The 25,772-nt window shown below is 46.1% G+C and overlaps 1 protein-coding gene across 5 annotated transcripts in view; it reads left to right on the top strand.

The window, feature by feature from the left end:
• The window catches only part of CRLF1 (cytokine receptor like factor 1), a 252,038-nt gene that overhangs the window by 211,696 nt on the left and 14,570 nt on the right, over positions 1-25,772 (top strand). The window contains exon 8 of one of the 5 annotated variants that reach the window (XM_069740502.1): positions 19,879-19,946. The exons of the other annotated variants lie outside the window; for them this stretch is intronic. Within the exon in view, the coding sequence (XP_069596603.1) occupies positions 19,879-19,908 (30 nt within the window). The 3' untranslated portion in view covers positions 19,909-19,946. The remainder of the gene's footprint in view (positions 1-19,878; positions 19,947-25,772) is intronic. 5 annotated transcript variants of the gene reach the window in all.

Genomic DNA, 25,772 nt, shown 5'->3' with positions numbered 1-25,772 from the left:
GGGAACGGCACATGATCCAAGGCACACCACATCCTCTGTAAAACATGGTGGAGGCAACGTGATGGCATGGGCATGCATGGCTTTCAATTGCACTGGGTCACTTGTGTTTATTGATGACATAAGAGCAGACAAGAGTAGCCGGATGAATTCTGAAGTGTACCGGGATATACTTTCAGCCCAGATTCAGCCAAATGCTGCAAAGTTGATTGGACGGCGCTTCATAGTACAGATGGACAATGACCCCAAGCATACATCCAAAGCTACCCAGGAGTTCATGAGTGCCAAAAAGTGGAACATTCTGCAATGGCCAAGTCAATCTCCAGATCTAAACCCAATTGAGCATGCATTTCACTTGCTCAAATCCAGACTTAAGACGGAAAGACCCACAAACAAGCAAGACCTGAAGGCTGCGGCTGTAAAGGCCTGGCAAAGCATTAAGAAGGAGGAAACCCAGCGTTTGGTGATGTCCATGGGTTCCAGACTTAAGGCAGTGATTGCCTCCAAAGGATTTGCAACAAAATATTGAAAATAAAAATATTTTGTTTGGGTTATGTTTATTTGTCCAATTACTTTTGACCTCCTAAAATGTGGAGTGTTTGTAAAGAAATGTGTACAATTCCTACATTTTCTATCAGATATTTTTGTTCAACCCTTCAAATTAAACGTTACAATCTGCACTTGAATTCTGTTGTAGAGGTTTCATTTCAAATCCAATGTGGTGGCATGCAGAGCCCAAATCGCGAAAATTGTGTCACTGTCCAAATATTTCTGGCCCTAACTGTATATGCTCTGCACCGTTCATTGTGTCCCATATATGCTCTGCACCGTTCATTGTGCCCCATATATGCTCGGCACCGTTCATTATTGTCCCATAGCTGTGCCCCATATAGGCTCTGCACCGTTCATTGTGCCCCATATATGCTCTGCACCGTTCATTGTGCCCCATATATGCTCTGCACCGTTCATTGTGCCCCATATATGTTAGGGGTCGAATTCCCGCTTCTGCACAGGGGGAATCTCGAGCCACCTCCGCTGCGGTCTCCCATTCTTGTCCAGCCGCAGTGGAGTTTGCTCAGCAAGGACGTCGGTCCCAGCGTCTTGCTCATTCTCACTCTGTTCTGAGAGTTACTGCTGCTTCTCCAGTCTCTGCTATTAAAGTCTGTGCTGGTCAGCAGCGAGCGGACTTCTCTGGGACTAAGTCCTTGTCTGCACGTACTGAGCATGCCCAGCGTAAGGTCTCCCGTTGGAGATCGAGGGTCATGTGCTCAGGCTCTGCAGCACATTCCATTGGTCCTCTTGGCAGGTCCTAGAAGGGCAAAAGTGCTGTGGCCACTTCCTGTGCTGCTGCTATATAAACTGCGCATGACCGCACGGCCATGCGCTAGTATTGTCAAACAATTGCTAATGTGTGTATGTTGTGAGTGCAAGTCGTCCTTGGATACCCCTACCCTATAGTATGACTGTTCGCGGAAGGTGTATGGCTGCTACCTAGCGCCCGACTTTCCTACAGCACAAGTCACACATTATAGCGTCCAGTTGCTGTGACCGCCAGTACGGCGCTGTGCACTTCCTCTGTGCTTTCCTTACCCAAGCCTGGGTGGTTAGTGGCGTTCGTCAGTGCGGCACTGCATGCTCTTCTGTTTCATTTCACACCCAGTTGCGGTGTTGCGCCAGCAAGGGTCTAATCGGACTTCTATCCCAGTTGGGGTTGAGTTCGCTGACTACTTGCTCGCGCTTTAGGTGCGGTACCGCGGTCCTGTGCCTTAACAGGATTGCTTCTTTCACGCTGGGTGAGGTTAACCCACGCATGTATACTCTAGTGTACCGCCATATAGTCTGCTAATTGCTAGCAGCAGGTTTTCACCTGCACGGTGGACCCTGGACTGCGAACGCATCTATACCATCTGTCTTATCAGAATACTAGCGCCAGGGACTGGCTAGTAAAATGGCGGACGACCAGCGTTTACAGCGGTACATCCAGCAGCTGGAGGGAAGGTTGGCGGCTCTTGAGCATTCAACCTCAGCTGTGGATGTTACTGCTGTCGCTATTCAGGCTGCAAGTGTGGCTGCAGCTACCTTGTCCACTGCCGCTCCTGTACCGACGCTATCTCGCCTCCCGCTACCAGAGAAATTTTCTGGTGACAGTAAGTCCTTGTAGGGGTTTCGTGAGTCAGTGCTCAATACATCTCGAGCTTCTGGCCTCTCGTTTCCCTACAGAGCGGGCTAAGGTGGGCTTTATAATTTCCTTATTGTCGGACAGGGCGTTGCAGTGGGCTACGCCGCTGTGGGAGCATGGCGATCATGTGGTGCAGAGTGCTCCGTTATTCCTGAGCACTCTGAAACAGGTCTTTCTAGGACCTCGTGTCACCCATGACACGGTGCTCCAACTGTTGGCACTGACTCAGGGCTCGTCCTTGGTCAGCCTTTTTGCCGTCCATTTCCGCACTCTGGCATCTGAGCTGGAGTGGTCGGATAAAGCCCTTATCCCTATATTTTGGAGGGGGCTGGCTGACCACGTTAAGGATGCTCTGGCCACTAGGGAGATTCCCGCCACACTGGAGGAGTTATTAGCAGTATCTACTCGCATTGACCTCCGTTTTCATGAGCGGAGGTTAGAGCGAGCCCAGTGTAGGCAGAGGTTTCGGCTGGCTCCCACCTTCGCCAAACCTTTGGAATCTCCAGTCCAGGCTCCTGAGTTCCAGGAACCTAAGGTGGTGTCACGAGCGGGATCTAAGTCCCAGACCGCTCGTGCACTCCAGGGTTGCCATGTTTGCCAACAGTCAGGACATCTTGCCACCAGATGTCATCAGCGGTCGAGGAAACGTCAGCGTCTAGTGGTAGTAGGTGGAGGTGCACTAGACACTGCGACGTTTGCCTCCAAATTGTCCTTTAAGGGGACAATTACCTTTGGCTCATCCTCCCACTCGGTAGACCTCTGCGTGGATTCTGGGGCGGAGGGTAATTTTATGTCTTCTGCCTTCGCCCAACATCACGCAATACCCCTGGTTATGCTATCTCAACCAGTAACGGTACGAGTGGTGAATGGGTCGACACTCCCCGCACAGATAACACATCAGACCATCCCTGTTACTCTGTCCCTGTCGCCATCCCATCAGGAGATTATTTCTCTGCTCGTCATTCCTGAGGGTATTGATGAGGTCCTGTTGGGGATACCTTGGCTATGGTACCACTCTCCTCACATCGAGTGGTCCTCAGGCAGAATTCTGGGATGGGGTGAATCATGTGGGGGTAGGTGTCACCGAGAGTGCGTTCAGGTTGCTACTACTGAGGTACCCGCAGATCTATCCTCTCTCCCCAAGCAATATTGGTCTTACGCAGACGTGTTCTCCAAGAAGGCGGCGGAGACCCTTCCGCCCCATCGCCCCTATGACTGTCCTATCGATCTCTTGCCTGGTGCGGAGCCTCCCCGGGGTCGAGTTTATCCATTATCGCTCCCGGAGACGGAGGCCATGTCTCAGTACATTCAAGAGAATCTGGCAAGAAGGTTTATCAGGAAGTCAGTGTCACCTGCTGGGGCAGGGTTCTTCTTCGTGCAGAAGAAGAATGGGGAGCTACGTCCATGCATAGACTACAGGGGTCTTAACGCTATCACCGTTAAGAACAAGTATCCTTTGCCCTTAATATCTGAGCTCTTCGATAGGCTTCGGGGAGCAAGGGTATTTACTAAATTAGATCTGCGGGGTGCTTACAACCTGATTCGCATCCGTGAGGGGGACGAATGGAAAACGGCGTTTAACACCAGAGATGGGCACTATGAGTATCTGGTGATGCCCTTCGGGCTCTGTAATGCCCCAGCCGTTTTTCAAGACTTTGTCAACGACATCTTCCGGGATATGCTTTCCACCTCAGTAGTAGTCTATCTGGATGATATTCTCATCTTTTCTCCAGATATTGACTCCCACCGGCGAGATGTTGGCAGAGTCTTCGACCTTCTACGGGCAAACTCTCTTTACGCTAAGTTGGAGAAGTGTATGTTTGAGCAGGAGTCTTTGCCGTTCCTGGGCTATATCATCTCCGCCCAGGGATTGGCTATGGATCCTGCCAAACTACAGGCTGTGATGGACTGGCAAGAGCCCCATTCTCTTAAAGTGGTGCAGCGCTTTATGGGGTTCATTAACTATTGCTCTGCACCATTCATTGTGCCCCATATATGCTCTGCACCGTTCATTGTGCCCCATATATGCTCTGCACCGTTCATTGTGCCCCATATATGCTCTGCACCGTTCATTGTGCCCCATATATGCTCTGCACCATTTATTGTGCCCCATATATGCTCTGCACCGTTCATTGTGCCCCATATATGCTCTGCACCGTTCATTGTGCCCCATATATGCTCTGCACCGTTCATTGTGCCCCATAGATGCTCCACATAAATCTGTGCCGCTGCTGCTGCAATAAAAAAAAAAAACATACTCACCTCTCTTGCTTGCAGCTCCCAGCGTCCGGTCCCGGCGCCTCCATCTTCCCGGCGTCTCTGCTCTGACTGATCAGGCAGAGGGCGCCGCGCACACTATACGCGTCATCGCACCCTCTGACCTGAACAGTCAGAGCGCAGACGCTGGGAAGATGGAGGCGCCGGGAAGATGGAGCGGCGCCCGGAGGCTGGAACACGGACAGGTGAATATAAAATACTTACCTAGTCCCGCCGCTCCTGACGCTGCCCCCGCCTGTCACAGCTGGTCTTCGGTGCCGCAGCTTTCTCTATCAGCGGTCACCGGCACCGCTGATTAGAGAAATGAATACGCGGCTCCACCCCTATGGGAGGTGGAGCCGCCTATTCATTTTTCTAATGAGTGGTCCCACGTGACCGCTGAAGAGGGGAAGAAGCTGCAGCACAGAAGACCGTGGGACGGCAGGGGGAGCGCCGGGATCGCTGGGACTAGGTAAGTATGCCTCAGCGCCCTCTCCCCCTCACCCGCCGACCTTGCCACCCACCTTGACTCGAGTATAAGCCGAAAGGGGCACTTTCAGCCCAAAAATTTGGGCTGAAAATCTCGGCTTATACTCGAGTATATACGGTAGATAGACTATGCCTCGTTCTTGGAATTCACATTGAAAATTATAATTTTCACAGCCAAGTTGGAAAAATATTAGCACCCAGCTATCATGCCACAGTGGGGTTGAAGGGCATCCGATATAGTGTCTTTGCTATCCCAATGACTATACTTAAGTGACAAGATCTAAGCTATCTCCGTCAAGACCTTGCCTTTTTTCATTTTTGCAGTTCTGTTTTTTGCTCCCTTTCTTCCCAGAGCCATAACTTTTTTATTTTTCAGTCAATATGGCCATGATAGGGATTTTTTTTGTGGGACAAGTTGTACTTTTGAACAACATCATTGGTTTTAGCATATCTTTTACTAGAAAACCGGAAAAAAATTCCAAGTGCGGTGAAATTGCAAACAAATTGCAATCCCACAATTGTTTTTTGTTTGGCTTTTTTGCTAGGTTCACCAAATGCTAAAACTGTCCTGCCATTTTGATTCTCCATGTCATTACGAGTTCATAGACACCAAACATGTCTAGGTTATGTTTTATCTAAATGGTAAAAAAATTCTAAACTTTGCTAAAAAAAATTGCGCAATATTCTGATACCTGTAGCGTCTCCATTTTTCGTGATCTGGGGTCGGGTGAGGGCTTATTTCTTGTGTGCCGAGCTGACATTTTTAATGATACCATGTTTGTGCAGATATGTTCTTTTGATCGCCCGTTATTGCATTTTAATGCAATGTCATGGCGACCAAAAAAAGTAATTCTGGCGTTTCAAATTTTTCCTCGCTACGCTGTTGATAGATTGGGTGATTCTGAATGCAGTGATACCAAATACATGTAGCTTTGATTTTTTTAATTGTTTTATTTTGAATGGGGCAAAAGGGGGGTGATTTAAACTTTTATATATATTTTTTCATATTTTTAAAAACAAATTTTTTTCTTTTGCCTAGCTTCAATAGAGGCTAGACACTGGCACAACTCGATCGGCTCTGCTGCATAGGAGCAAAGCTCAGATTGCTCCTATGTAGTAGATTTACTGCATTGCAAGGAGCGCCAACCACAGGGTGGCACTCATAGCAATCTGGCATCAACAACCATAGAGGTCTCAAGGAGACCTCTGGTTGTTATGCCGACATATCGCTGACCCCTGATCACGTGACGCGGTCAGCGATACGCTCATTTCCAGCCCGATGGCCGGAAGCGCTAGTTAAATGCCGCTGTCAGCGTTTGACAGCGGCATTTAACTAGCTATTGCAGGCACATAAGCTGTTCAAAGCTGCTGACATGTCCCGGCTTTGATGCGGGCTCACTGCCGGAGCCCGCATCAAAAGAAGAAATGCGACCTCCGCAGTACCAGTAGAGCAGAGGTCAGTAAAGGGATTAATAAGATAAATTTTAAAATATAGATATGAGTGAAACTAGTAATAGTGTAAACTGCAAATATCCCACCTTGGCCACCAGGTTAAGTCATACCCCCAGCCACCTTGCACCAGCTTGAGGGCAGATAACTGACCTGGCCAAAGCAAAAACCAGTCCATGGGTCTCTTGGTTATCACTTCGGCAGAATCAACTGAAAACCCCATCCAACTGAATTTCCCCAGGAGGATTCCAGGACCTCTCGAGATCCCCCCACCACCAATTTGCCATTTCCAATTCCACCAACTTCGAGGACCCTCCCCCCGCTGCCATGACAGATGTATAAGCATTCCTATAATTTAATTAACTTTAGAAAGTCCCCCTTAATCAAAAATAGGCCCACAACCACAATCCCATAGCCTTATCCGCAATTAAAGGGAGGGTGTGTACTCAAAATGGCTGCCTTCACAAGATGGTTGCATCGTCCTTTTCTCTCTCCCAACCTACATCCACTCTCTGTCCCACATTCCCTGCCTCAACCACCAGCATACTAGCCCTGGATGCCCCACCGCTAGTTACTGAAGAAGCTTCAACTCCGACCCCAACCCCCGAACTGCCGCAGGGTCCAAAAACTTCCAATGGGCTCTCAGGTCCTAAGACCGATCTAGGACTCCATAATCATGCAGCTGATGACAAAGCCACTCTTTGGAGCCCTGACCCCCATAATGTGGCTAAATCGCTAACTCCCACAGAAATTGCATCCTGGTTCCTAAGTTCAGAAGAAGCTAAGCAAGGGTTAAAATGTAAAATAAATTCACTCTCACCTAGCTGCCTGGGCACTGTGAACCCAGCAGCTGAGTATCCGGCATCCTGTTGATGATGTCTGGGCTCCATCCTGGACCAACTCGACCGCGAATCCGGAGTTTCGAGGTCTCCTTGTCCCACAGACTGCTGAGGTGACAGTCTTGCAGGGACCCACGGAACTGCTGATGATGCACTGGGAGCAAGGCCAGCCTCATGCTGTCCATCAGAGCCCGCTCCACCAGGCTCACGGAACCTTCCTTCAGATCTGGCGACTGAGGCTGCCAGCTGCTGCCCATATCCGTGCAATGGGACTGGTGCCAGTGCCACTCTCACCTCTCCTCCACTCTGAACAGCAGCTCTGTGCACCTCATCTGGTGGCGCACTGCTGTCCTGGCCGGCCGCCTGCCACCTGCGATGTTCCCTGAGGGGCTGCCAGGTATGGCCCCCATCTCCTCGACTCCCACTGCCTCCTGCGCTGAGCAGGCCCATCCCCCATTACTGTGCCCGCCGTTCCTTGTCTCCTATGCTGTACCGCTCTTGATGAGGAGGAGGCTGACACCTCCCCCTGCTGTAGGTCCCGCCGCTCTGCAGATTGCTCCCGCCATTGTGATGCATGGCTGCCAGCCCAAGGCCTGTGTCATTTACCAGAGAGGCTCCTATTTTGGTGCCTAACCAGGGGGTGACGTTGGGACTCAAGAACGCTGGGGGCCTAGACCTACGCTGACGTCGCTAGTCAAGAGGAGCCTGGGATGCTCCAGCTACTGACCCCTGCAGCAGGCTGCTGACTGAGGCCTGCAGTTACTCCGTGCCCTGCGTGCCTGCTGCATCTCTAAAATGTTGAAGCAAGGCCTCAACCTCTATCCCAGAAGTACCCTCCAGCTTCTTAATGCTGAATTTGCAGAATAGGCAAAACAAAAATTGGAACAGGACCCTCAGTTACACAGACATTATGTTCAGTGATGAGGCAAACCTTTTTGGGTGAGCCATTTATATGGATACTTCTAAATAACATGGGAATGGTGACAGTTTTCTTACGTAGGGTGTCTTGCATTGAAATCCGCTGTAATGACCCAGGTACTGCTTTCACCAGACGTCAACACAGTTTCTATCCGCTCCTCATGTGTTAACCTCTGCGACATGTCAATGGCTGTAAACAAAGAGAAACTTGTAAATAACTCATGAAAGAATAAAGTTACTTTAAAACCAAGCACACCATTGTTTTTCTTGTGAAATTCTCAATAAGTTTGATGTGTCACATGACCCTTTTCTAAAGTTGGATCCAAAATGGCCAACTTCAAAATGGCTGCCTTGGCCACCACCCATCTTGAAAAGTTTTCCCCCTCCCATATACTAATGTGCCACAAACAGGAAATTGATATCATAACCATTCCCATTTTATTTAGGTGTATCCATATATATGGCCCACCCTGTAGAAAGCCCTGCTTATTGTTTGAACATTAGTCGAGGGGAAGGTATTATCACTGACTGACATTTATTTTTATATAATTATATTCTGGTATGTCTAACAATTAATTTCAGTGACATTGATAAGTGATTAAAAATACAGCTTAGTATTATTATTATTTATTTATATAGCACCATTAATTATATGATGCTGTACATGAAAAAGGGTTTACATACAGAGTTATAGATATCGTTTACTGTAAACAAGTTTACAGTGACAGACTGGTACAGAGGTGAGAGGACCCTGTCCTTGCGGACTTACATTCTATAGGATAGTGGGGAAGAGGCAGAAGGTAGGGGGAGGTGGCGGCGATGGCGAAGCGGTGACTCTGGCGATGGAGAGGCGGCGGAATGGTTATTGCAGTCTGTAGGCTTTCTTGAAGAGATGGGTTTTTAGGTTCCGTCTGAAGGATCTGAGGGTTGTGGATAGTCGGATGTGTTGAGGCATGGAATTCCAGAGGATGGGGGATATTCAGGAGAAATCTTGGAGGCGGTTGTGTGAGGAACGAATAAGTGTGGAGGAGAGTAGGAGATCTTGGGAGGTTCGGAGATTACGTGAGGGAAGATATTGGGAGATTAGTTCAGAGATATAGGGAGGGGACAGGTTGTGGATGGCTTTGTAGATCAGTGTTTGTAGTTTGAACTGGATTCGTTGGGGAATTGGGAGCCAGTGGAGGGATTTACAGAGGGGAGAAGCAGGGGAGTAGCGCGGAGAGAGGTGGATTAGCCGGGCAGCGGAGTTGAGGACAGACTGGAGTGGTGCAAGAGAGTTAGCGGGGAGGCCACAGAGGAGGGTGTTGCAGTAGTCGAGGCGGGATATGATGAGGGCATGCACAAGAGTTTTGGTAGATTGTGGGCTGAGGAAGGAACAGATTCGGGCAATATTTTTGAGTTGGAGACGACAGGAGGTGGCAAAAGTTTGGACGTGCGGTTTGAAGGACAGGGCAGAGTCGAGAGTTACCCCGAGGCAGCGGATTTCAGGTGCGGGAGAGAGCGTGATGCCGTTTACCATAATAGATAGGTCAGGTAGGGGGGATACGTGAGATGGGAGAAAGATGATGAGTTCGGATTTGACTACATTGAGTTTTAGCAAGCGAGAGGTGAAGAAGGAGGATATGGCTGACAGACACTTCAGGATTCTGGACAGCAGAGAGGTGACATCAGGGTCAGAGAGGTAGATCTGAGTTTTGTCCACATACAGGTGGTACTTGAAGCCATGGGACTTTATGAGTTGTCATAGGTCAAGGGTACAGCTTAGTAATAAATATTCACACAGAAAAAAACTCAATTTATAAAAAATGAGAGAAAAAAGAAAAGAAAATGGAGATAATCAGTGTTAGATGATACCAATATTAATCTCTAAAGTACAGTGATTATTATAAAAAAACAGCCAAAAGAAATGATAGAGAGAAAAGAGTGGACATAAAAAGAAAATAGCCAAAGAGAGAGATAACGAAATAAACATCACCAAGAGAGATAGAAGATAGCAAAAATAAGAACAGCTATAGAGATTGCAAAGCATTAAGCCATGCAAATAGTGAGCTACAAATAAGCATAGACAGAAAATAAAGATAAATGAACTTTAAAGTATTATGATGATGGAGAACTTATCATTTGCTTGCAATACTTGTTCTGCAAAATGGCTGGCTGAAAACTTCACATTAGGGCATGGGGCATGACTTGATGGAGTAAAAGTTTTTGTTTATTTTTCAATATGTTCCCTTCAAGTTAAAATACCATATACAGTATGTTAAATATATGGAAACATATTACGTTCCACTGCAATTCTCATAGACAATAATGTAAAAATAAACGGATTAGTTTAGTGTCCATTTTTTTAAACCAGACTAATAAGTGTAGTAGTCTGTATTTTCATTCATGTTTAAAAAAATGGATGCTGATCAAATGGATTCTAAGCTAAACATATATATTTTTTTAAATAAAGATTTATGGTTCCATCAGGATATGCGCTAGAATAAGTAATATGTATACAGATGTCCTGTGCAAAGCATGTTACTGGCCCCCCTTCGCCAATGCTGGCAAAGTTACCTCTGCTGATGGGCTGAGTTTAGGAAAATGTACCACCATTGTACTGTACGTGTATGTATGTATGTATAGCAGTCTCGGAACTGGTTAAACACTTAAAGATAGGGTCTGTTTATTTTGCTTAATAATTTTTATCAAACATTCCTCCATTTTGATGCAGTAATCTCTATTCATCAGTGGCTTCTCAATGGACAGCATGAGTCGGTTTCAGGTGGGCGTTACTTTTACAAGACAGCTTTTCATTGTTACTGAAAGTGTTGGGTCCCAAATGAGGATTCCCTTCTAAAATGTTGACATGCTCAAGAGGGTTGTATGCAGAGAAAATGTTTCATTTTTTACAAAATACTGAGATCTTTATTATTATTATTAAAATTAATAACAATAATAAAAAGGACAATACTCACTGACCTCTGCCATTACCTTTCCATCATCAGTATCTATTTACTCCTGCAGTGATTACGTAACCTTCAGAGGGACATATGAACACTGCAGCGAATCACTGGGTCACACCAGTGATCTGCTACAGCCAGTGATTAACCGATCCACAGTGATCATGCGTCATGTGTTTGACAATTAAGTTGTTGCAGCATAGAACTAGAGATTAGAGATGAGCGGTGTTCGACTCGAACTGTTCGCCAATCTCAAATTCGAGCTGTTTTGGGTGGTGTTCGAGTCGTTCGACGAACCCGAACAATTTGCTTAAAATTCGTCTGTTTGAGTTTCTGTTCAGAAAAAGCCTCGCTTGATTTGCACATTAAAATTGTTTATCATTGTTAATAGACTGTTTCAGTGTATAGTGGGCGGGGGGGCGGGGGATAGATCTGTGCTGAAATAACGCCGATCTCCATTTTTTTTCTTTCCCCATTTACAGTGGGGCGGTGCAGTCTCTCAGCCTATCAGCAGTGCACACACACACAGCAATGTGCATGTGATGCACACAAGCAAGGGCATGTGTCATTGGCTGTGAATGTCACATGTCCTTGCCCTATAAGAACCAGCCATTTGCCCCGTCGCCACCATTTCCTCACTGCTGCAGCTTAGTGTTAGACGGCACCGCTGCTGTTGTGGGTGCTATACAGACTAATAGTGTTTTTTTTAAGCGAATTGTCAGAGAGATAGGTTTAGGGCGTCGGGAAGAGTCGAGACTAGTTGTAATATCAGCCCTTTTCAGGGTAGGTTACAGCAGTTCATAGCACTGATTGCCAGGCAGGTCTGTGCCAGTGCTGTGCAAGTGTTTGGTGTAATCTAGCTCAGCCAATCCTTTTGGGCTAGTAGCGTTGTCTGATAGTCATCTGAGTAGCCCGCCTGTGAAGCTAGCTACACCACCTGTGTATCTCCATTTTCACTGCATCTAATCCAGTTGATAGTTTAGGGCCTAGGGGCAGTGTCTGCACGTCAGCAGAGTAGAATGCCAGTGAAACAAACTATACCCCCTGTGTATCTCAATTTTCACTGCATCTAATCCAGCTGATAGTTTAGGGCCTAGAAGCAGTGCATGCACATCTGCAGAGTAGCCTGCCTGTGAAACAAACTACACCGCCTGTGTATCTCAATTTTCACTGCATCTAATCCAGTTATTAGTTTTGGGCCTAGTACCACAGTTTGGCCACTCAGTTCTGCTTTGTTTTCATCTATCGGTTGTTGTGCCAACAACTACAGATACAGAGTTGCCAATTAGTTAAGCACTAAAATGAGTGGCAAAAGGCCTGCTGCTGATGGAAAGGGGAATAGGCGTGTTGGAAAGGGAAAAAAAGGTTGTGTCCGTGGGGTAGGTGGTCAAGCAACAGTAACATCTGCCAAAGTAAGATGTCTATTACTTTTCGTGGACAATCTGATATGATCCTTTTCTTACGACCATCGCTACAAGCATCGCCAAAAATTGCAGATGAGGCACAAAAACAGCAAGTGCTTGAACGGATATCAAGTGCTCATTCAAGTGGGCTCTCCTCCATGTCAACTTCAACATCACAGCTACTCCAGTCCTCAGAGTTGTCACCCCAATCGCACTTGCTTCCTCACAGCTCTCAAGTCCCCAGCTGCCCGCCTGAGCATGGGGTAACGCACATGGTTGAGTCTGTAGAGCTGTTTACGCATACTATAGCCTGGGAATCAGAGGTCTGCTCCAGAGCTTCTGTGAATCCAGACGAGGAAATGATCTGCACTGATGCCCAGATTCTTTGTGAGTCGGATCCAGGCCCAGATGAAGAAGTTTGTGAGCATAATGTAGACCCTCGTTCCCAAACTGTAACTCCTGTTGGTGGAGACAATGAGGAAGATGATGATGACACTGAGATACCTGATGGGAACGAAAACTTGACTTTTTGGTCAGGGCAGGAAGAGGTTGGCTCTGAGGACGACGGGCGTGAGAGCACACACGATGATGATGATGAGTTTGTAGACCCCACTTGCTGTCAAGCCCCAGTCCGCCAGTCCATGAGGTCAGCAGAGGAGGTGGAGGAGGATGCTAGTGACAAGTCTGACGATGAGGTAACGGTGCACCTTCCTGGACAGAGACAGAGTACTGGAAGCACGTCAACAACTGCATCCTCAACCCAAAACTGTGCCTCAGACCAGAAGTCGTGGTGGCTCTTCAGGTCGTAGGGGCTCTAAGCCTTGCATAGCCTGGGCATTTTTTGACATCGCAAAGGATGATCCAACTCATGTTGTCTGTAAGATTTGTCAACAAAATCTCAGTAGAGGCCAAAAAATCACTAGCCTGAGTACTTCATGCATGAACCGTCACATGGATATGAGGCATAAGTTGCAGTGGGAAGCTCACTGTGCTACAATGCGGCCTAGTGGGCCGGGTCAAACACCATCTGCCCCATCAAGTGCATCCACATCCTCTTCATCCTCTGTGACTGTGGGGACAGCAGTCGCACATGGTTTTGGATGCAGACCTTCCACCTCTTTACCCGCAACAGCCAGTGTGATTGGCAGGTCATCAGGACATTTGCACGTGGAAACACCTGCTGGTGTTGAGCGCTCTCCGACATCGACACCACATTTTGATCAAGGCAACATAACATCTCCGCCTTCACCTTCTTCACAGACCAGCAGTTTGCCTGGGACACCCTACTCAACTCCGTTTAAGCATGGCAGCCAGCCTTCAGTCCCTCAGATGTGGACAAGTAAAAGACCATTTCCTGCTAGCCATGACAAAGCTAAGAGGTTAAATTTCTCCATCAGCAAGCTGTTGGCTACAGAAATGCTGCCTTTCTGCCTGGTGGACACAGAGGATTTTCGAACCTTATGTCCGTCGGAGTGCCCCAGTACCAGATGCCCAGTCTCCACTACTTCTCAAAGAAAGCTGTGCCTGCGCCACACCAGCATGTCGCACACAACATCACCACTTCCTTGAGAAACTCTGTTTGTGACAGGGTGCATTTCACCACAGACACTTGGACGAGTAGACATGGACAGGGGAGTTACATGTTGGTGACTGGGCACTGGGTAACTAAGGCGACATCAGGAGAAGGGGCTGCTGTCCAAGCCTTGCCGTTGCCACGAGTTGCTCGTCGATCCTCTGTATCTAGAAGTTCCTCAACTGCTTCTGCCTCCTCAACCTCCTCTCGGTCCTCCACCTGCACCCAAAGTCTGTCTGGTAATGCCACCCACGTTGTAACTGGGCAGAAGGAATCCTGCACACCTCACTATGCTGTTACCAGGGCTCAATGGCATCAGGCAGTGTTTACATTGAAATGTCTGGGAAATGTGAGTCACACAGCTGAGGAGTTGTGGTCAGCTCTGGAAACCGAGTTCCATCAATGGTTGTCTCCACTCAACCTGCAGCCAGGGAAGGCTGTGTGCGACAATACTGCAAACCTGGGTGCGGCCCTTCGCCGGGGCAATGTCACACACGTGCCTTGTATGGCTCACGTTTTGAACCTGGTTGTCCAGCAATTTGTATCCCACTATTCCAGACTAGATGGGCTTCTGCAGAGGGCATGGTCGCTGTGTGCTCACTTCCGCCGTTTGCATCTCGCAGCTCGACGACTTGCATCTCTACGCAGTCGTTGGGCCTGCCAGTTCACCAACTGAAATGCGATGTGCCCACACGGTGGAATTCAACTCTGCACATGTTGCAGTGACTGTGGCAGCACCGACGAGCTCTGGTGCAATACATTATGACGTATAGCCTTGACCAACGAGATCAAGAGGTGGGGCAAATCATGCTGCAGGAGTGGTCTCAGATCAGGGACCTATGCATCCTTCTGCACAGTTTTGAAATAGCGACAAAGATGTTTAGTGCTGACGATACCATTATAAGCATGACCATTCCGGTAATTTTCATGCTGGAGCACACCTTACACAGTGTTCTGAGTCACGTGGTGGAACAAGAGGAGGAGGAGGAGGAGGAACAGGAGGAGTCATATGCGGAAGGGATCATATCTCCAAGGTCAAGAAGGTTGGCAGCACCAAGGCGGCTGGGATTGGAGGCAGGGGGAGAGGGATTACCGAGGGTGCATGGTAGTAGCCAAACTGTTGAGGAAGGTGCAGGAGGGGCGAGGAAGAAGTGGAGGACGAACTGGTGCTGGGCATGGAAGACTCATCAGATGAGGGAGACCTTGATCAAATTTCTGTTGTGCGAGGTTGGGTGGAGTGGGCAGCCGAAGGAAGCATGATTCTCACCTTGCCACCACCAAGACAACGAGGACTTGGTCCTCCTGGATGCGCAAGACACATGAGTGCCTTCTTGCTGCACTACCTGCAACATGACCCTCGGATTGTCAGAATCTGAAGTAATGCCGACTACTGGGTTGCCACACTCTTAGATCCCCGGTACAAAAGCAAATTTGGTGAAATAATTCCTGCCATAGAAAGGGATTCACGCATGCAGGAGTATCAGCAGAGACTGTTACAGAATCTAACATCTGCTTTTCCACAAAACACCAGTGGTGCACGAAGTGAATCATCACTCAAACCGTAACAGTAACATCGTATCTGGTAGTAACAGCAATTTTTTCCAATCGTTTCAAGATTTTTTTAGACCATCATTTGCAAGGCCACAGGAGACAAGAAGTCTGATGCACAGCAAACGCCTAGAGGGGATGGTACAAGAGTATCTCCAAGTTAACATCGATGCCATGACTGGAACTGGACCCTTGCTCATTTTGGGCTTCCAATCTTGAAAAATGGCCTGAGCTCACCACTCACGCCTTGCAGATCTTATCGTGCCCCGCAGCCAGCGTTCTCTCTGAATGTGTGTTCAGCGCTGCTGCTGGTGTGCTGACAGATAAGCGCACGTGGCTGTCCAGTGACAATGTAGACAGACTAACGTTCATCAAGATGAACAAATCCTGGATCTGCAAGGACTTTTCTACCCCTGTGTCATCTTGGGGAGACTAAAAGCTTGATGATTTTTGAAAATCACCTCACCATCTGTTTTAAAAAAGCTCTGGCAAAATAGATGCCACTTAATTGGTGTCTGTGGCCGACTTTTTGGAAAAAATGGAGACTCTTTATTTATTCCCCTTGCTGAGTTTTACATGACATTGCCATCGTCAATTCCAGGTGGGTGGGGTCATCTGCAGAGTTGTTTACTCATACTATGGCCTGGGATTCAGAGGTCTGCTCCAAAGCTTCAGTGTCTGCTAGTCAGCAGAGAAGCCCAGCTACCCACCGACTGTTTACCTATGTACTATTTTTAACGGCATCTAGCCCATGAAATCCATTTGGGCCTAGTAGAATTTGGTGCAACTCAGCAGCGTACCCCACCCATGAAGCAAGCTACATCGCCTGTTTACCTAAGTACTATTTTTTAACGCCATCTGGCCTAGGAAATCCTTTAGGACCTAGTAGCAATTTCTGCTACTCAGAAGCGTACCCCACCCATGAAGCAAGCTACACTGCCTGTTTACCTAAGTACTATTTTTTAATGGCATCAAGCCCAGGAAATCGTTTTGGGCATAGTAGAATTTGGTGCAACTCTGCAGCGTGCCACACCCATGAAGCAAGCTACACCGCCTATTTACCTAAGTACTATTTTTTAACAGCATCTGGCCCAGGAAATCCTTTTGGGCCTAGTAGCAATTTCTGCTACTCAGCAGCATACCCCACCCATGAAGCAAGCTACACCACTAGTGTTGAGCGATACCGTCCGATACTTGAAAGTATCGGTATCGGATAGTATCGGCCGATACCCGAAAAGTATCGGATATCGCCGATACCGATATCCGATACCAATACAAGTCAATGGGACACCAAGTATCGGAAGGTATCCTGATGGTTCCCAGGGTCTGAAGGAGAGGAAACTCTCCTTCAGGCCCTGGGATCCATATTAATGTGTAAAATAAAGAATTAAAATAAAAAATATTGATATATTCACCTCTCCGGCGGCCCCTGGACATCACCGCGGGTAACCGGCAGGCTTCTTTGTTTAAAATGAGCGCGTTTTGGACCTGCGGAATGACGTCGCGGCTTCTGATTGGTCGCGTGCCGCCCATGTGACCGCCACGCGACCAATCAGAAGCCACAACGTCATTCTTCAGGTCCTAAATTCCTAGAATGAGGAGTTTGGTGCCTGAGAATGACGTCGCGGCTTCTGATTGGTCGCGTGCCGCCCATGTGACCGCCACGCTACCAATCAGAAGCCGCGACGTCATTCCTCAGGTCCTAAATGCGCTCATTCTAGGAATTTAGGACCTGAGTAATGACGTCGCGGCTTCTGATTGGTCGCGTGGCGGTCACATGGGCGGCACGCGACCAATCAGAAGCTGCGACGTCATTCCGCAGGTCCTAAACGCACTCATTTTAAACAAAGAAGCCTGCTGGTTACCCGCGGTGATGTCCAGGGGCCGCCGGAGAGGTGAATATATCAATATTTTTTATTTTAATTCTTTATTTTACACCTCACTATGGATCCGATGCCGATACCCGATACCACAAAAGTATCGGATCTCGGTATCGGAATTCCGATACCGCAAGTATCGGCCGATACCCGATACTTGCGGTATCGGAATGCTCAACACTATACACCACCTGTTTACCTAACAACTATTTTGTTAAGCCATCTAGCACAGGAAATCCTTTTGGGCCTAGTAGAATTTGGTGCAACTCAGCAGCGTACCCCACCCATGAAGCAAGCTACACCGCCTGTTTACCTAAGTACTATTTTTTAATGGCATCTGGCCCAGTAAATCCTTTTGGGCCTAGTAGCAATTTCTGCTACTCAGCAGAGTACCCAACCCATGAAACAAGCTACACCGCCATCTTCCTTTCTCAATCTAACCCCTCGGCTCTGGGGTGTCCACTCTCCCACCAGCTCTCTCCTTCTCACAGGTGGACTACCACGTGTTTTCACACTGTGGCAAATCTTTTGGGCCCAGGCATAAGAAGTCTTCGAGGTAATGGATAATATGTGCCGCCTTACAAACGTCCATGACGACACATTCGAGGAAGCAACTAAATGCCTCAAATAGTGAGCAGGATATGGAGCACCCCATGGGCAAACAGCGATCTATGCAGTATGCTCCTTCACAGAAGCAGCCCAATGGGAGGACACTATTCGGAGGCACAGGTAGTAACCGGAATGCACCCTCAATGTCTGTTTTGGCCATTTGGGTGCCCCTTACCAACTTACTGACCCGCCCGATTGCCTCGTCAAAGGAGGTACAGTACATAGTACTGTACTTGGCTCCGCGTCGATGTTGTCGTTTACTGACCTGCCCCTTGTATATGACAAATGGTGGATTAGTCTGAATGTATTGGGTTCATTTTTTGGCACAACTCCCAATGGGGGTACCACTACATCTTCTAAGGAAAGTGTTCTGAATAGACCCGCCGCCATTCTACCTAAAGATATTTCTTTTTTTATATTTTTTGTCAAGACGTCTGGGTGTTGGTAGAGTGATTTTAGATTTTTACTCCAGCCTTTCTTGATTTTAGAAGGGTATGACATGCCTATATCTGTGTCTCCTCCTCCTTTTACTCCTCCACCTTTTCTCTTCGCATGACTATATGTAGTTGTGACTTTTCCATTTGTTTGTTGTGTCTTCTGAGCAGTTTGCCAGCTTTTGGACACCTTTTAAGGTGTTTTCTATGTGTTTATATGTGTTTGTGTTTGCCTGCCATTGGTTTCGATGGGGTTCGACGGTGTTCGTCGAACGTTCGACGAACAGTTTGGCGAACACCTCCCTGTTCGACAAACCGAACCGAACCTGAACACTTGGGAGGTGGCTCAACACTACTAGAAATGTTCAGGAGCATTACCTAGAAATCAATGAGGTGAGGAGAGGTGCTTTTTTAGAATCTGTTTAAACGTGAGCATTTTGTAAAAACCAATGTAACTACTGAGATAACCCATTTAATAAGACATATAGGCAAGTGTTATTCTCATAGGACATTCCCTTTAAGGGTGTAAATAAGGGAAGTCTAAAGCAAGTGGCCCCCTACACGGAGTTTGTATGCCTTATGCATATGCACAAGAGTTATTCAAGTGTTAATGAATTAACATCCTCATTTAAATAAATAGATAAATAAATAGGTATAGATAGATAGATAGATAATTGATCTATAGATAGATAATTGATCTATAGATAGATAATTGATCTATAGATAGATAATTGATCTATAGATAGATGGATTGATATAGATAGATAATATATAGATAGATAAATAGAAAATAGATAGACAGATAAATAGATGATTGATCTATAAATAGATGGATAGATAGAGATAGATACAAAAATAGAAAGAGAGATAGATAGATAGATAGATAGATATAGATAGATAATTGATCTATAGATGTAATACATAGATAAATAATAGATAGTAGAGAGATAGATAATAGAGAGATAGATGAGGAAGACAGATATAGATAGGTGATAGAGACAGACATATAGATACGACAGACTTATAGATAGATAAAGTCAAACAGAGGGATGTCCTTTTCTATACAGCCCAGTACAATTAGAGACCTCATTTTCTTGTATTGTGTAAAAGAGGAGGAGACATAAGCCTTACCTGAATCCTCTCTTCAGTCACAATTTTGAGGCTGCAGATGAGTGCTCCTGGCCTCTAGAGTACAGCAGAAAAGTGTATCCCCAAAACTAGAGCAGAAGCATCCTCTCTTCCAAAGAGTGCTGCAGTCACACAGTGGCCACCAAGATGCATGGGATAACGTGTCACCATGTGATTGGCTGCCAAGCAGGATAGATGGCAACTTTTGTTCCCCTGATGCTATCATTTTTGTTATAGGGCAACATTTATGGAAACTACTGCAGATAATAATTGGAGATGTTGCCTGATTTCTGCTAGCAAATTAGGTAATAATTTTTTCCTTACATGCATGCCAACTTGAAGTTTTATTCCTTTCTTAACAACAGCTTTAATAAGGAATACAATTATTTTCCATATTGTCATTAATTATTGCTGTTTTCAGTAGATTTCATACAATGGAATTTCATCCTAATTGGATGCAAGTAGAAATAGCATTTATTACATGTGTTTTGGCCTGGTCATAAGATCAGTCCAGTAACTTGAAAAATAGCAAAATGTACTTAAGTTAAAGACATTGTGGTTCTCTAAAATTATAGTATTTTCTATAAATTGGGCAGAACAATCAGAACAAAAATTTAACCTCTGTGAACCATTAAAGTCAGTGAAATTGTAAGCTATTGTTAGTTAACAGTTATAGAAAATGTGATATGCTTCCAAGAAAAAGAATACATGCACATATGTATTTGTTTCAATATTTGTTTTACAAATTTAACATGAAGAAATGATTACAATTACAACAGAGGATGACTAGGGAATACCTATAATGAGATAAAAACAGTGAGTTCCAAAAATTGGCACTGACATTTGAAATCATCCAAACTGATGATTGAAGGGGGAAACGTGACAAGAAAAAGAAGAGGAGAATACTAAAGTGTACCCATGATTTCACAAGAAAATTTATATAGTGCAGGATTCTGCAGAATGATCATTTTTTCTAAATCATTCTATTAGCGATTTTTGCTGATATCACCCAGCTCGGTGTGTTTTGCACTAAACTAAGCAGCATCCTCCACCTGCCACAGGGTTACTATTTACAGAGCGCTCACTCCCGCCCTGAAGGCGGTAGCTAAGTGTGACAAGATGCTGCTTAGCTGAGTGTAGTCTGCAGCACACACTTAGGGTGGTCAAAACTGCTGGGTTTTCTGCAAAAATTGCTAATACATTGATTTAGAAAAGTCATTATGCTGCAGAGTCCAGCACTATAATTTTTAGTGTGAAAGGTAGACATACTTTAACCCCTTCCCAACATGCGCCGTACATATACTGTTCTGTTGGAGCTGCGACCCCGCAAACAGCAGTATTATTATTATTATTATTTATTTATGTAGCACCGGTAATTCCATGGCGCTTTACACGAGAAGGGGTTACATTCAAAGTTATAGACATCGTTCACAGTAAACAAATTTACGATGACAGACTGGTACAGAGGGGAGAGGACCCTGTCCTTGTGGACTTACATTCTATGGGATAATGGGGAAGAGACAGAAGGTCAGAGGTGCAGCAGCTCTGGTGGTGGTGAGGCGGCAGCTCGGGTGGTGGTGAGGCGGCAGAATGGTTATTGCAGGCTGTAAGATTTACTAAAGAGATGGGTTTTCAGGTTCTGTCTGAAGGATCCAAGGGTGGTGGATAATTGGATGTATTGACTATATGTACGGCGGCACGATTGTGCGGCATCATTCTGAGCACCGTGGCAGGTGTCAACTCTGTGTAAGAGCTGACACCCTGCAGCAATACCCACTTTGTCACTGTCACTACTGATTGCGGCATTTAACCCCTTTGATGCCTTTCTCAGTAGTGACAGCAAAATAGAGGAGCATCGCGCAGGGAAGGAGTTCCCTGCACGCTTCTATCAGGACAATGCCATGCGATCACATTGTCCTGATGGTCTCCATGGAGACCCCCAGCTACAAAATGGCCCTTTGGGATCCTGCATTGAAGGTGGCTTGTAAGAGCCAGCTGAGAGCAGGCGCTGACATGCCTCCTTCCCTGCCTGTCTGATGTTTCTCTGATATGCTGCAGTGCAGAAGCATTGCAGAGTATCAGAGCAGTGATCTGACACTATACAGTGATGTCCTAGGATGGGACTATATAAAAAACTAAAAGAAAAACATTAAAAAGTGTAAAACCATTTTTAAAAAATCCCCAAATAAAGAAAAAAATAAACAAATATTTTACCAATAAATACATTTATTTTTGTAAATAAAAATGAACAATAAAAAAAATTTGGTATTGCTGCATCCATAAGGATCCACTCTATAAAATTATCCTACTAGTTAACCCCTTCAATGAACACCTTTAAAAAATAAATAAAAAACGAGGCAAAAAACAATGCTTTATCATCATACCACCGAAAAAAATGTGAAATAAAACATGATAAAAAAGTCGAATATAAAAAAATATGGTACCACTGAAAACGTCATCTTGTACTGCCAAAAATAAGTTGCCATACAGCTCCCTCAGCAGAAAAATAAAAAAGTCACAGCTCTCAGAACAAAGCGATGCAAAAATAATTATTTTTCTATAAAATTGTTTTTATAGTGTAAAGGCTCCAAAACATAAAAAATTGATAAATTGGATGTCACTGAAATCATTCTTACCTGAAGAATAAAGCTGCCTTACCAATTTCAGCACATGTGGAATGGTATATATAGAAAAAAGCAATTCCTGAATTGCTGGTTTTAGTTCATTCTGTCTCCCAAATATCAAAATAGAAGTAATGTGCCTGAAAATGGTACCAATAAAAAATGTCAGCTCGTCCCTCTAAAGACAAGCCATAACATCACTTAGCTGAAATATGTAAAAATTATAGCTCTCAAAATATGGTGATGCAAAAACTAGTTTTCACAATAAAAAGCATCTTTTAGTGTGTGACAGCAGCCAAACATAAAAACCCGATATAAATCTGGTATTGCTTCAATCACACTGACCTGAAGACCAAAGTTGCCTAATCTCTTACACCTCATGAAGAACGGCATAAAAAATAAATAAAACCAATTATTCACATGCTGTTGATTTTTTCATTCTGCCTCATAAAGATCGCAGTAAGGCTCAGCGCACATTTATCCTGCACTCTACGCTGAGCGCTTACACTGGGGTTTCCATGAAAATCTCTGAAATACATGATTCAGATAGAGCCCCCAGTGGAAGAGTCCCTATAATGAGGCAGATGGAGGCACTGTGAACCCCATAGGAGCTTTAATCTGGCTGAGCCAATCTGAGTCAATCTGAGCCAGTTTTGTGCACTTCTGAAAAGAAGGACACCACTGAACAGAGGCCAGATGGAGTCTAGAGTAACTCTGCTGCTTCATTATAGTGAATTGATCCACCTGGGCTTTCATTTGTTGCATCACTCGGAGATTTAGATGGAAACCCAGATGTAGGTGCTCAGCGAAGAGCGCTGGACAAATGTGATCATAAATGTTATGTAAAATGTTGCTAATAAAAGCTTCAACTCAATAGACAAAAAAACAAGACCTCAGTCAGGTCTGTCATCTGTTAATGGAAATATAAGGGGCTTTAATGTTACTGGTAGCACAAAGGCTCTGGAAAAGCGAAATGGCTTCCAAATCCAAATTCCTCCTCTCCCTTCTGAGCCCCAGTGTACATAAACCACATTTAGCACCCACATGTTTGGCATTTCTGTAGTGAAGAGAGCCCGCCTAATTTACAGGTGTGTGTCTCCTGAAGCATGAGCTGGGAATAATGTACTTACTGGTCACTACAATGGCAGTTTGCCGTTTTCACTCAGCAACATCCACTGCTGCTTGTTTCTGGAAAAATCATATGGCGTCAAAATCATCACTACTTCTGTAGATAAATTCCCAAACGGTAATAATTGAGGGAGGATTCTGCTTTTCTATCACTTAGGGGCTCTTTATATGGAATCTGCAAACTATTCTAGGAAAATCTGCGTTCCAGGAGGCAAATAATGTTCGGTCCCTCTGGAGTCTCTCCATATGGCTAAGTAGTAGTGTACAGACACATATGCGGAATTGTCACGTTCAGTAGAAATTGTTGGATACATTTTGGTGCCATTTTTACCCATTTCCCAGTATAAAAATGTAAAACTTGGGGCTAACATACAATCTTGGTAGTAAAAATGTAAATTTTTTTATCTTCCCTGCCCAATGGTGTAAAAGTCTGTGACACACCTGTAGTGTCAATATAATCACTGCACCCCTAGATAAATTAATTGAAAGCTTTAGTTTGTAAAATGGGGTCACTAATGGGTCTGCTTTGTTAGCACCTCAGGGGCTCTGCCAATGTAACATGGCATCCTCAACAAGTGTGGCAAAATCTGCACTATAATATTGCGCTTCTTCCCATCTGAGCTTTACACTCTGCCTCAAAAGTACTTTTTGAAGATATATGGGATATCGGTAAACTCAGGAGAAAATGGACCCCAAAATTTGTTGTGCAACTTTTCCTATTACCCTTGTGGAAATACAAAATTTGGACATAAAAAGGATTTTTGTGGGAAAAGTGTGATTTTTTTTTATAAACTTCTGTTTAGTACCTATGGGTTCAAGGTGCTGAATATACATCTAGATAAGTTCCCTAATGGGTTTAGTTTCCAAAATGGTGTAACGTGTTGGGGGTTTCCACTGTTTAAGCACATCAGGGGCTCTCCAAACATGACATGGCGTCTGCTAATTACCGTATTTTTCGGATTATAAGACGCATTTTGTTCCCCCAAATTTTGGGGGAAAGTGGGAGGTGCAACTTATAATCCAAATCTGTGTGATGTGCTTTGCTGTAGAGGAGGGGTAGCAGCTCTGGAGTGGTTTCATGGGGCTGGGGTGGGCTTCCTACAGGCTGCAGAGACAGCAGGAGGTCCTGTGCTCCCGCTCATTAGCCTCATGTAATATTCACTGCACCTGCTGTCCATCACCTCGGTGCTGAACCTCTGCTGAGTTGATTTACAGGGGAGCAGCGAATATTACCTGTGCCTGCATCTCCCCCCTCCCATCATGGATATGGCCCCCCCGATCACTCTTATATGCGTCCCCCTGTGCTGCTGGCAGACACATGATAAAATAACAAACACTTAACTCACCTTCTGATGATGGCTCCCTGCTCACAGCTCCTCGGTTGTGCTTCCTGTGTCTGTGCTGACATCTCATCATGTGATGACATCACTGTGTGCCCAGGTCACATGATCCGATGCCTGGGAAACAGGAAGCACAACCAAGGAGCTCGGAGCAGGGATCGATCACCAGAAGGTGAGTTAAGTGTTTTTTATTTTATCATGTGTCTGCCAGCAGCACGGGGGGCATGTGTCTGCCAGCAGCACAGGGATAATGTGTCTGCCAGCAGCACAGGGGGGGCATGTGTCTGCCAGAAGCACAGGAGGGGCATGTGCCTGCCAGGAGCACAGGGGGGCATGTGTCTGCCAGAAGCACGGGGGCATGTGTCTGCCAGCAGCATGGGGGCATGTGTCTGCCAGCAGCACAGGGGGAATGTGGCTGCCAGCAGCACAGAGGGGCATGTGTCTGCCAGCAGCATAGGGGGCATGTGTCTGCCAGCAGCACAGGGGGACATGTGTCTGCCAGCAGCGCGGGGGGGCATGAGTCTGCCAGCAGCACAAGGTGCATGTGTCTGCCAGCAGCACAGGGGGGCATATAGTGACCGGGGAGCCTGTACCTGCCAGCAGCACTGGGGTGCATATAGTGACCGGGGGGGCTGTACCTGTCAGCAGCACAGGGGGGAATATTGTGACCAGGGGGCATGTTCCTGCCAGCAGCACAAGGGGACACATTGTAACCAGGGGGCATGTGCCTGCCAGAATAGGGGGCATATAGTGACCCAGGGGGGCATGTGTCTGCCAGCAGCACAGGGTGGCATATAGTGACCAGGGGGGCATGTGCCTGACAGAAGCACAGGGGAACATGTGCCTGACAGCAGCATAGGGGGCCATGTGCCTGACAGCAGCACAGAGGGGCATGTGCCAGCACAAGGAAGGGGTTATATAGATACCATCTATATATCTCGTGAGATCACAATGCATGGAGCATTTACCGTCCCAGGATTGGTATGAGCGCAGGACCTGTGATGACGTTGCGGTCACATGAATGTGACATCATGGCAGGTCC

Source organism: Ranitomeya imitator, chromosome 1 (genome assembly GCF_032444005.1).
Source record: "Ranitomeya imitator isolate aRanImi1 chromosome 1, aRanImi1.pri, whole genome shotgun sequence".
Taxonomy (NCBI): Eukaryota; Metazoa; Chordata; class Amphibia; order Anura; family Dendrobatidae; genus Ranitomeya; species Ranitomeya imitator.
Note: the sequence above shows the minus strand (reverse complement) of the source record. Positions and strands in the feature narration are given on the sequence as shown.